Here is a 12,448-nt window from a genome sequence, read left to right on the forward strand (position 1 = left end):
AGGCTGTGGTATGTATGTGGGATGGAGCGTTGAAAACTGTCTAAATGTCCGTCTAGCTTTCTTACCGTCAGAATACTTGGGCTAAATTAAAATAGTTGTGTATGCTAGTATAATTCATATTTACTGGTTGTATAAATTTACTAAGCTAGTTCCATACACTTAAAATTATTTGTATCGACCCACGTCTGTGGGCTCATCGGGCTATTTCTCATTCCAGCAAGTGCTCCATAAATGGTGTAACAAAGGCCGTGGCATGTACTATCCTGTCTGTGGGATGCGAAATAAAACAATATATACTTTGCTACTGAGCGGGTTTCCTCTCTCATTATCTGTGTGGTCTTAACCATATTATGTGCAACGCCATATAACCGTAAATAAAATGTGTTGAGTGTGTCGTTAAATAAACCACTTCCTTCCTCTCTCATTATCCGTGTGGTCCTTAACCATATGTGCGATGCCATATAGGTCTAATCGTAATTTTAAAATGTGTTGAGTACATCGTTAAATAATTCTTCCTTCGTTTATATAACATGTATAACCCAAGGCCGTATTCGCGTCTCGGCACTGCCATATTCGCGTCTCGGCACTGCCATACGTCACCGAATTCCCGTTGTCTACACCGTAATGGATTGCTGGTTGTACAGTGCAAATCCATTGGTATTTACCCAGGGGTGGGTCAAAAACAAAATGGGGAGGCGTAGGCGGATATATGTATACATGTGTTCATAGGAATATTGGCTTGAACCACTATGTCATGCACCGAGTACAATAATTCTTTAAAAAAACAACAACAACAAATACATCAACATGTAGTTAAAAACACTACTAATAATAATAACATACAGCACGCACGAGTGGGTTCCTGCAAGCCAGATTAATTACCACATGCACGTACAATTGTTTAAGTCGTTTGTTGTGGTTGTGTAAGAATAATCTACAGTTGGAGTTCGTACATCCAGGGTTTATTCTTTACATGGAACTGTGTCAGTGGAAAATTGCACCGTCGAACAGAAGCAGTTCTGGTGAGTATAACAGGTTATTCGTAAGAACGATAATTTTAGCACTATTTAACAGTTATTTAACACTGCAATTGCAAGTATATGTATTTATGTTTATTATTTATAGACGTCGGAAGATGCCAGCGATTGTAGGGGGTGGGGAGAGTGGAGGTTATTCAATACTAACAATATGCTTCGGGTCAAATACATGTTTAGGCAATCCAACTTCAGGGTTGAGTTGCAATATATGCTCATCTCCTCAACACTGTCATCGCTACAACCACCAACACTTCCAACGCCTGTGATTATTTAAACATTTAGTATAGATTATCCAAGTTATTATTTTTTTTTTCCGTCACAGTGGCACAGCTAGGTTACATAAAAAAAAATGTATTAACTGTACGTATGCCATTCACCATCACGGTCAAAAACACAAGTGTGCCCAATGGCTTATGGGGGCCATGCCTCCCACCCACCCCCTCTACAATCAAACCTCTTTTTTCCTCACCACCTTTCATACGTGTCTGCATCCCATAACAAGACTCATAGACAGTGCGAGTACCTTTCTCTCTCAATATGGAACCCTCACACCCATCCATCCATTCATCCAACCATTCATCCAGCCAACCACCCACCCTCACACCCATCCAGCCAGTCAGTCAGCCAGCCAATCACCCACCCATCCATCTAGCCAACCAGCCATTCATTCAGCCAACCACCAACCCTCACATCCATCCAGCCATCCAGCCAACCACCCACCCTCACATCCATCCATCCAGCCAGCCATTCATCCAGCCTACCACCCACCCTCACACCCAGCCAGCCAGCCAGCCATCCATTCAGCCAGCCAACCACCCACCCTCACAGTCATCCATCCATCAATCCAGCCATTCATCCAGCCAACCACCCACCCTCACACCCACCCATCCATCCAGCCAGCCATTCATGCAGCCAACCACCCACCCTCACACCCATCCATCTATCCATCCAGCCATGGATGGATGGTAGGATGGATGGATGGATGGATGGATGGATGGATGGATTGATTTTGGGTTTTGGGTTTAATTGTGAGTTGTAGTCGGCGGAGGGGGGGGGGGTGCATGGCACCAAATCACATCTCTTTTTCCCTCACATTTTATATTTGCCTCATAAACAGTGAGGGCAGCCATCACCCCCACCCTTACCTCCAGTATAAATCGTGGCTAAGCCAGTGTAAGAATGTAGACAGAAAATCAATGCAGCATATAAAGAAGTTTAAAAGAACATGAAAAAAAGATATCTGTGGGTTAATTCCGATCTGAAAACGCCAGCTTATCGTCGCGGTGAGACTTGACGATAAGCAGGACCAGTAATTAACTAGCATTGTGATTACACAACAGGCACAGATTAAATGATGCAATGTGTAAATATAACTACCAGTACAGAATGCCCGTATATAATTTTATAGATTTAAGGTACAGTGTACAATATCAAAGTTTCATGATGACTTAAACATTGTACAGGCCAACAGAACATTCCAATCAACTATAACTTCATGTATTAGGAGAATAAACTTTTATTCATTTCAACTTATTTTCGTGCTTATATCCAATTAAGGTTCAAGCACGCTGTCCTGTCCATGCACCTCAGCTATCTAGGCTGTCTGTCCAGGACAGTGGGTTGGTTATTAGTGGTTAGTGGTTAGTGAGAGAGAAAAGGATGTAGTGGTCTTACACCTACCCATTGAGTCGTTAAAACTCGTTCTGGGTGGGAGCCGGTACCGAGCTGCGAACCTTGTACCTACCAGCCTTATGTCCAATGGCTTAACCACGACGCCACCGGAAGACAACAGAATATGATGATCGACGAGTTAAACGCGAACCGGTATAAGTTTTGAACAAAATGCCCATCCATGATTAGATCAGGGCTCACGCTGCCCATTGCTAATTTTTATACAAAGTGTCTGTCTGAATACCAACATTTTCTTTAAATAAGCCACTTTTTAATAATACTCTAAATATCCAACGATTGGTTAAAATATGGCCTAAATCGCTCACCAGGTATTAAACTAATTATACCTCTTAAAAAATGAACCATAGCAATAGTAATTTATGACAGATGGTCGTTTAGTGATCTCAAGTTTAACATTAATTGACATAACAAATAAACAACATTTTAATTTCAACTGTGACATAATTATATTACCCGTATACCGATATATTATGATGCAAAGGGTAAATAGTACGTATTACGATACACCTAACTTTCGTACTTCGAGTTCATTGTAAGTCGGAAACTATAATGGATTTTGATTCGTTCCGAAAATAACAGTTTGTGGGGGTCATGAGATGATCATTAGTATCAAGTTTAGTTAAGATTTAAGTAAATCTACTAAGTGGAATTTGAGAAGAAGTTTAAAAAAAAATCAGTCAATTAGATGCCAGGATATTGGATTTCAAAACGGCCTGGGGCCATATGCATGACGACCGTATAAATATAAACGCGTTTAACTCTCTAAACGCGTATAGTTATTTGCGTGTAACTTTACCTGCATTTTAGTATGCACAAGTCATGACTATGGTCGCCGATAGCTAACCGCGTATAAAATTGGAAAATTGGAAATGTCGGAGTTCGATGATTATGTCGATGTCATCTGTAAGGGTTTTATGTGTCGCCTCTCGATTAAAAAAAAGGTGAAATAATTGGTGGCCTTCTAAATTATATCAAATATTTATTCAGAACCATGTGTAACTCGGGGTGGGGTGGAACGGGGTGGGGTGGGGTGATACGATGGTTTGGCCATTTTAAGGGGGTACTCTACACAGCTAAACAGGTTAGGTATTATATGATTTTACATATTATAATCATGCTATTCATAGTCAGTACGTACCTTTTCCACCATTAAGTAGTTACATTGTACCCACTCATACCGCTCACTCCATATTAAACAGTTTAGTCTAACCCACATTTTTACAAATGTTTGGATAAAATTAATGATGTATAAACGTGTATTGTTTTTTTAATTACACAATAGCTTACATAAGTTTAAAATTAATTCATTACTAGGCCTATATTGTAACAAAATGTAGGGCTTTCTATTTATACAAATGTACAAACAATACCTTACGATACATAGCTTTTTCTTTCATTGTCTCAATACTCTCGGAACACTCATGCGGTATTCATGCACGTGCAATGAGGGGATGAGGGATGGGCTTAAGTGTAACTGTCGTCCCTTACTAGTAGTACCATTCAGTGCTTGTATGCTGTTCAATAATGGAAAATCAAGCCAAGAGACATAGGAAAGCGAATTTTACAGACACTGAAATAAGAGTGCTATTAGAAGAAATAAGTGTTGATCATAAAACATTGTTTATGGCCAACAACCAAACTGTCACAAACAGGTTAAAGGGGGATATTTGGAAAAGAATAACTGCAAAAATCAGTGCATGCGGCGTGGCAGAACGTACACCACAAGAGGCGAAAGAAAAATGGAGATCGTTGAAAGGGGCCGTCCTAAACAAGCAGAAAAGACGGACGAAAACGGGAGGTGGACCACCAGATAAACCATTGCCATACGAGGACATCATCGTGACCATAATTGGAGAAAATTCAAACCTCTACACTGGAATAGAAGGTAACCCTAGTTTAATTTACATTATTTTCTTGTATTGTGCAAGAAAACAAAAACAACTATTTTCTAACACATTTAAAAAGTAAAACCAAACTCACATTATTTTTTTATTTTTAACAAAACACCATTTCATTTTATAATTTCTTTTAAATTTTATGGCAATGAATTTTATTCAATCAATACGTAATAATGATTATTACAAAAATAAATAATATTAGGTATAATTTATTTCTTTTCAGTGCAAGGAACAGACACTTATGAAAACCCACAAACACAAGAAGCCGAGTGCAAGAATAACACTGAAAATACGTGTCTGGTTTCCTCGGAACCCACGCCACATTGCTCAAAGGAATACCCTGATGATTTGACATCCGTCCAAACTATCTCTGGTCCAACACCTTCATCTCTCACTTTAACACCGCTTTTAAACGTAGACACAACACTATGTCAGGACGATGATAATATAGCAGTTGCTATTGTAAATGAAAGTAAAACATTTGAAGCAAAACAATCAGCTTCACCATCACTTGACAAAATATTAATAACGAAATCAAAGGCCCAAAATAGAAAAATAAAAAGAAAGTCCTTGGTGGAGAAAGGGCTAGATGATCATGAGAATGATCTCTTTGAGGAATATCTCAAAAGTGAGATAGAAAAAAACAAGGCCATGACCATTTTTTTCAATAACAAAAACAAAAAGATTTTGTTAGAAATTAAAAAAATTGACGAGTTACATAATTAAATTTTGTAATGAAAACTGCAATAAATTCATTTAATAATAGGGATATTTGTATGAATACCCTGACTGAACTAGTTTTGTAGTTCCTTATTACACCTACATTTTTAATGAACAACATGCTATGAACAAGTATGGTTTTTACGTTTTACTTAGGCAAAGTTATTGTTTACGTTTATTTTGTAATTGTAATACGTAATAAAGAAAGCAAATATTTATGTTGTTTCGTGGTCACTTTATTAAGCACAAGGAAGCAAAGTAATATTCAATTAATAATGTAATGTTTATTTTAACACGATGGACTTTCAGTGAAAATAATTGTTCATTAATCTCTCTCTGGCAGTTTTTCCAGCAGCAAGCCTGGCACGTTCTATCATTGGGTTGTTTACAGGTAGGACTTCCTCCATGTGGGCATCTGAAGCTTGTTCATAGTCAGGTTCATCGTCACTGTCACTGTCTGTGTCTGGGACATCTAAGTTGAGCCTTCTGGCACGGTTACTTAGCATAACACATACTGCAATAACTTTACATGCCTTGGCAGGAGTCAAACGAAGTCTGCTAAGACAGTGCCATCTCCTCTTCAAAACGCCTATGGCCCGTTCGATAGCTGTACGTGTTGAACTATGACTGAAGTTGTAGTTTCTCTCTTGACGTGTAGTGGGATTAGAAATCGGAGTTAACAACCAGTCACGCAACATATAGCGACTGTCTCCTAAGATGATTCCTCTCATAGGCTGCCTTTTGTTCTCAAAATCTTCGAATAAAGATGACTCTCGTAGTATTCTTGAATCATGTACACTTCCAGGCCATTTCGCAATACAGTTGATGAATATGAGGTCTGCGTCACACATCAGCTTTAAAACAAATATTAACTGTTTATGCATTTGAAATAATTTACAAATGCATACAAAAGATATTTCAATCATAAATCAACATAAACACTTTATAATCCAGCCAGCACATTACCATATACTTATCAACATATACCCACCCATGCACCTTACCGAAAGCTAATCCTTAAATACCTACCTACATACCTATCTACATACATACATACAATACATACATACATACATACATACATACATACCTATATACACATGCACATACCTACCGACCTACACACATACCTACATACCTATATACATACATACATATTCATGAAATATATATTTATAATACATAAATCATCTTACCTGAACATTGATGGAATGGTAGCCTTTCCTGTTAACAAATTCATGTTCATTCTGCGTAGGAGCTTGTATTTGAACTTGAGTCCCATCGATGCATCCAACCACATTTGGAAATCCACTCATGTCATAAAAATTTAGTTTTTATGGCATCTTGTTTTTTTCCATTGGGTAATCGAACATGATTTGGTACCTGACGTAGCAAGACGTCGGTGACTCTTGTCACAGTTCGGCTTACGGTTGACTGGTCAACTCCTATAAGCTCCCCACAAACGTCTTGGAAACTGCCACTGGCAAAGTATCTAAGTGTAATTAGCACTTGCAGAAGAGGGGTCAATGAACCCATCCGTTTAGATAATAGAATATCGACGCTGATGTCATCTGTGATTGCTAGAATTTCCTGTCTTCTAAATCTAAACTTGGCAAATATGACATCATCGTCAAAAACATCAAACGGATGAGTTCGGTCCCTAAATATTCTGTTTCTCCTCAGTAATCGGCGTTCTCGATAACGCTGAAGAATGACAGCAGCCATGTTGTTTTCTGACTTATACGCGGTTAAGATACTTAAACGCACAAAAAATTGTGTGTAACTTTATCCGCGTTTAAGACCTCCGGTTAGTCCTAACCGTGCTTCATGCATAGGAAATTTCAGTTTTTATACGCTGGTTAGAAATTAAACGCGGTTAAAATAGTTATACGGTCGTCATGCATACGGCCCCTGATAAATAACATTTGGTCAAGACCGTAAGAGGGTAATTTACACCAAGTTTGGTTGAAATCTGCATAGCAGAACTGAAGAAACTTGTAGAAAATGAATATTTTTGAAGTAATTATGCAAAGATTATGTGCGAGATTGATTAACTTGTAATTATTTATTACAGATAAATGTAAAAATTATGCAAATGTGGCATGTAATAATGGAATTTTAATTATCTATAGACAATAATAATAGTTACAGTTTGTGAGATTTTTTTTTACATTATATGCATTATGTGCATAAACTAGTACGTGTATAGTAGTTTGGTAGCTAAAAACAAAATATGGTAATATGGATTAATCAGTGAAGAGTGGGGAGAAAAGGGAAGAAAATAGAAAGATAGGATCGAAAGATCACTCTAAGAAATGACCCTAACATTTGATTGTGCCGATGTTTGTACAAGCCAGGTGTTTTAAGTTAGCATAGACCGTTTGAACTCTGCAACGAACTTAGGCCTGAAACCATGCACGTTAAGACACGCCGCTTTCAGGGCGAATAAAACCAAGTATAACCGTGCCCAAGGGTGAATTTAACTTTCTTCAGCGTCGTATTACAGGTATAATCTCATTTTTAAGTGACAAACACGAGCAATATATGTGTATATATATGTAGATGATATAGATCGTTGATGTTGAAGTGTGTAGGGACGATATTTATGTCGTAAGATCACCACCACCATGCACCACCATCCTTGCCCGAATCGTCAGCGGTTGTGTAGTGGTTAAGCCATCGGACGTAAGGCTGGTAGGTTATGGGTTCGCATCCCTGTACAGGCTCCCCTTCAGAGCGAGTTTAACGACTCAATGGGTAGGTGTAAAGCAGTATCCTAACCGCACGAGTACGGTGCGACAAATAAATCCGGAGATACGGCGATTTGAAATCAATAATTTCTAAAATAATCGCTCGCATCGCTCGCGTCCGGTTAGGATACATGCTTAAGTCCACTACACCGACTTCTCTCTCACTAACCACTAACAAGTAACTATTAATAACCTGTCCTGGACAGACATATCCCTGTCCCGAGTCAGATCCCCGATCCTATCGGAGGTCGGACTCGGGATAGGCGTGTTCGAAACCCTAGTGGTACATGGACACGTTAAACCAGTTACTAAGCTAAGCTGGACAGACAGCCCAGATAGCTGAGATGTTTGAACCTTAGATCTAATTGGATGTAAGTACAAACATAAGTATCAATCACACAATCGATCAATCCATCAATCGATCAATCGATTAATCAATCAATCCATCAAACCCCCTCTGTGGAGCCATTGTTTAGCTTTCCCCAATCTTACGCAGTGCCCTAAACAGGCCTGTCCACACAAGGTAAGCAGTGGCTCGCCATCGCCTCATTATTTTCCCAAGATGGAAAGTGGTGGGTGTTTCCCCACGCACCTTCCATCGTTTAGTTTTATTGTTTGTTTTTTTATGTTGCTTGTTGTTTAGATATGTGGAATTGCATGCTCTCCTTATTTAAAATGTATCGCCTGGAATTATTATCAGGAGAGCAATTTCCGCCCCCCCCCCCCCCCAACTCTGTCGTCAAAAAAATATTTAGCTCTGGCCCTACTTTACCAAAACTTTTTTTTTTCATTTCAGCTTATTTTCGTGCTTATATCCAATTAAGATTCAAGCACGCTGTCCTGGACACACACCTCAACTATCTGGGCAGTGGGTTAGTTGTTAATTGTTAATGGCTAGTGAGAGAGAAGAAAGTGTAGTGGACTTACACCTACTCATTGAGTCGTTAAAACTCGCTCTGGGTGGGAGCCGGTACCGAGTTGCGAACCCTGTACCTACCAACCTTATGTTCGATGGCTTAACCACGACGCCACCAAAACTATTTACAGGCTTCCCTATTAACGGGAGAGTAACATGTAGGGCTTGTACAGGAAGTAATTATAGTAGTAATCTCCCTTGAATCATTCTTATTTTGGTTCTTGACGTAGTACTGAAGGAGACGAACTGGATAATAACAGTCCATGATGTTGTTTGATCAGCGGTTACCTGTTATATATTTCCATGGTAACTGCAATGGTTTGGTCTAGAGAACGATAGAACGAAGTAGGTGCTGCTACATAACTGATCTTATTCTCGATTAGCATTTTAAAAAATGACTCATATACACTGGATAACACATACCACAGTCATAGATGCCAGTATATTAATATTTGTGAGTTCTTGTTATGATGCTGTTAAAGCAACAATGCTGCTTCTCCATTTTATAACATCGTTTACTAATGTAGCACAAACGATGCGCATGATCAGTCAATGGTACATGTCTAGCCTGTGGCGAGCAAGTTTATAGGAAGGACCAAAGTTAAAAAAGTTTGTTTTATTTAACGACGCCGCTAGAGCACATTGATTTTTTATCTTATCATCGGCTATTGGACGTCAAACATATGGTCATTCTGACACTGTTTTTAGAGGAAACCCGCTGTCGCCACATAGGCTACTCTTTTTACGACAGGCAGCAAGGGATCTTTTATTTGCGCTTCCCACAGGCAGGATAGCACAAACCATGGCCTTTGTTGAACCAGTTATGGATCACTGGTCGGTGCAAGTGGTTTACACCTACCCATTGAGCCTTGCGGAGCACTCACTCAGGGTTTGGAGTCGGTATCTGGATTAAAAATCCCATTCCTCGACTGGGATCCGAACCCAGTACCTACCAGCCTGTAGACCGATGGCCTGCCACGACGCCACCGAGGCCGGTAGGAAGGACCAGGTCATACACCCTGGAATATATATATTTAAAAAATAATTAATAAAACTGACAAGCCTAAAAACTAAACTGTACCGTTAAAATGAATTCGTTTTTACTATGAACGATAATTGTCAACTATACTGATGCAGTGTGACGCATCTTGGCGTCAAATATTAAATAACAGGGCTTCATTCCACCAAGCAATCTCAGCGATAAGGTCACCTTAAAGTGACAGACCCTAGTTTTTAAATACTAAAATGCATTTTTCATATTTTTAAAAACACACGTGCGTTTGAAAAGCAACGGTTTTGGAGTGGACTTCTAGTCTATTTTTTGAGGGTATTTCACTGTATCTAAGTCATAATCTGGTTTCACTCTGTTGTAACTTTATCCAAATGTGTCAGATTAACTAAACTTAGTGTCCATTTTCACGGGTTTGCGCCTTTAAGGTAATAGTAGCGCTAAGATCGCTTCGTGAAACTGGGCCCCGGGCATTACCTTTTGGGTGACATGGGTGTAACGTGCCATTTTTATCTAGCTGGAGAAGACAGCCTTCTATTAATGTGTCATGTGGGTTTTTTTTAATATACTGCCGCCCCTCTTATCTCAGGCTTGGTACCACCTTGAATCACCACAGTTTAGAAGCGGCTCGTCTATAATAAATATGTCGAATACTGCATTTGTGTGTAACTTAGTTTAAAGATAGCACGTAGCAAAAAAAAAAAAAAAAAAAAAAAAAAAAGGTATAAGAATGGCGCGTCGGGACAGTGGTGGTTGGATTAAAATGGATTATTGCAGCTATTTAATATCTATAGTCCGTCCCATCATTCAATTAAAATGTTTGGGGGGGGGGGGGGGAGGTTGACGTAAGAAGAAAAGTAAACATGTTTTCGAAATAACAAAGAAATACAATTTGTGTGTGCAATTTACAAATCAGTCGGCTAGGAAATAAATAGCTTGTAGTAAATTACATAGTATGAAAACAAGGCGTTCCCTGTGGGACGGACTATAGTTCCAAACAGTAGACCTACATTACGTTTTGACTGGGATTTAACGAACATTTCCAGTTTTTATTTACTAAATCAATTTTAAAATAACATAGCAAAACATAAAATAAAAAACAAAAAAACATATTATAGCAAATACATAAATATATTTTAAAAAAAAAAAAAAAAAAAACAAAAAATATATATATATATATATATATATATATATATATATATATATATATATATATATATATATATATATATATATATATATATATATATAATAATAATAATAATAATAAATAATAATTGCCTCAGTCATATTAGTGTATTTGCATATATCAATTTTGTCGCAACATCGTGAAGATCAGTTTGTGTAAATATAAATCAAGGTGAGTATACATGTATTTTATTGCAACTTTGACTTTGGAATCTTTCTTTTTTTATTAAATGTAACTGGGCAAAAAAAAAAAATTAAATCAAAATTAAAGTTAAAAAAAAAAAAAATAATACAAAATTACTAGCTTTCATGAGTGCATCGTCGGCTGATGGCGTTAAGAATCTGTGATTCATGAGTGCATGTTAACACAACTGTTTAAATTTGTTTTTGGTGTTTTGTTTGTTTCTAGTTGATGTTTGGGGGGTTTCTTCTTCTTCTTTTATAGACATATTATAATCATCAGTTAGGCCTATACGTAGTCATGCATAACGGTTGTTCCAGAAATGGCCATATAGGGAAGGCAAGAGTCATTGTAATATTATTATATATAATAATATTATATATTTGTTATTCCTGATGGGTCTACCGGGGCTGCTACATTTTTTTATATATGAATACTTGGTTATTTTACGGTTGGTGGGCATTAAATCGAAAAACATACTTTCCCCGTGTGATTAGTTCTGATATTAGGACCAACGCGTTTTTTGTTTTTTTTTACAATAAAAGTTTTAATTATATATATTAAACTACTGGTATTTGTATTTATTTATATACGCGTAAATGTAGAAGATAAAAAAATAGATAGATGTTTAACGACACCCCAAGACGATCGTTAAATGTGTGTGGGTGCTGTTATTTTAAAAATATTATTTTGCTTCTCTCCCCCCCCCCCCCACGATTATTTTAAGTTATTTTTATTATTTATTTTTCTTGTCATTTGTTATATTTTATTTTATTGTTTTTTTTTTTTAATTTATTATTATTAAAAAAAAAAAAAAAAAAATTGTACCACATTAAAAAAATATATATCTCCCGCCTTTGATCAGTCCGCCAAGGCACCTAATTTGCATATCCATCTCACATTCGCAAGTTTAGATTATGCCCCGACCCACGATAAGCAAAGACTGGCAGTGGTCCCAAGGCGGGAATCCCTTCCGCAACAAGGGCATCCCTAACCGGAAATAACCGACAGAAGCCGAGTTACTGTCGATCTAAATTATTAGGACATATTAAAAGGT

General features: G+C 37.7%; 1 protein-coding gene across 1 annotated transcript; it reads right to left on the reverse strand.

The window, feature by feature from the left end:
• Positions 1-5,652: 5,652 nt before the first annotated feature.
• LOC121381680 (putative nuclease HARBI1) lies at positions 5,653-6,663 on the reverse strand. The gene is made up of 2 exons (XM_041511024.1): positions 6,544-6,663; positions 5,653-6,201 (listed from the first exon to the last, which is right to left on the reverse strand). The coding sequence occupies exons 1-2, from the start codon at positions 6,661-6,663 to the stop codon at positions 5,653-5,655; spliced, it is 669 nt and encodes a 222-aa protein (XP_041366958.1).
• Positions 6,664-12,448: the final 5,785 nt, after the last annotated feature.

This window comes from Gigantopelta aegis, chromosome 9 (assembly GCF_016097555.1).
Source record: "Gigantopelta aegis isolate Gae_Host chromosome 9, Gae_host_genome, whole genome shotgun sequence".
In the NCBI taxonomy this organism is placed as follows: domain Eukaryota; kingdom Metazoa; phylum Mollusca; class Gastropoda; order Neomphalida; family Peltospiridae; genus Gigantopelta; species Gigantopelta aegis.

Coding starts and splice junctions, on each gene's coding strand:
- LOC121381680 (XM_041511024.1), bottom strand. CDS start 6,663: ATGAGTGGATTTCCAAATGTGGTTGGATGCATCGATGGGACTCAAGTT. Junction 6,202..6,543: donor ACCATTCCATCAATGTTCAG/GTAAGATGATTT, acceptor TTTGTTTTAAAG/CTGATGTGTGACGCAGACCT.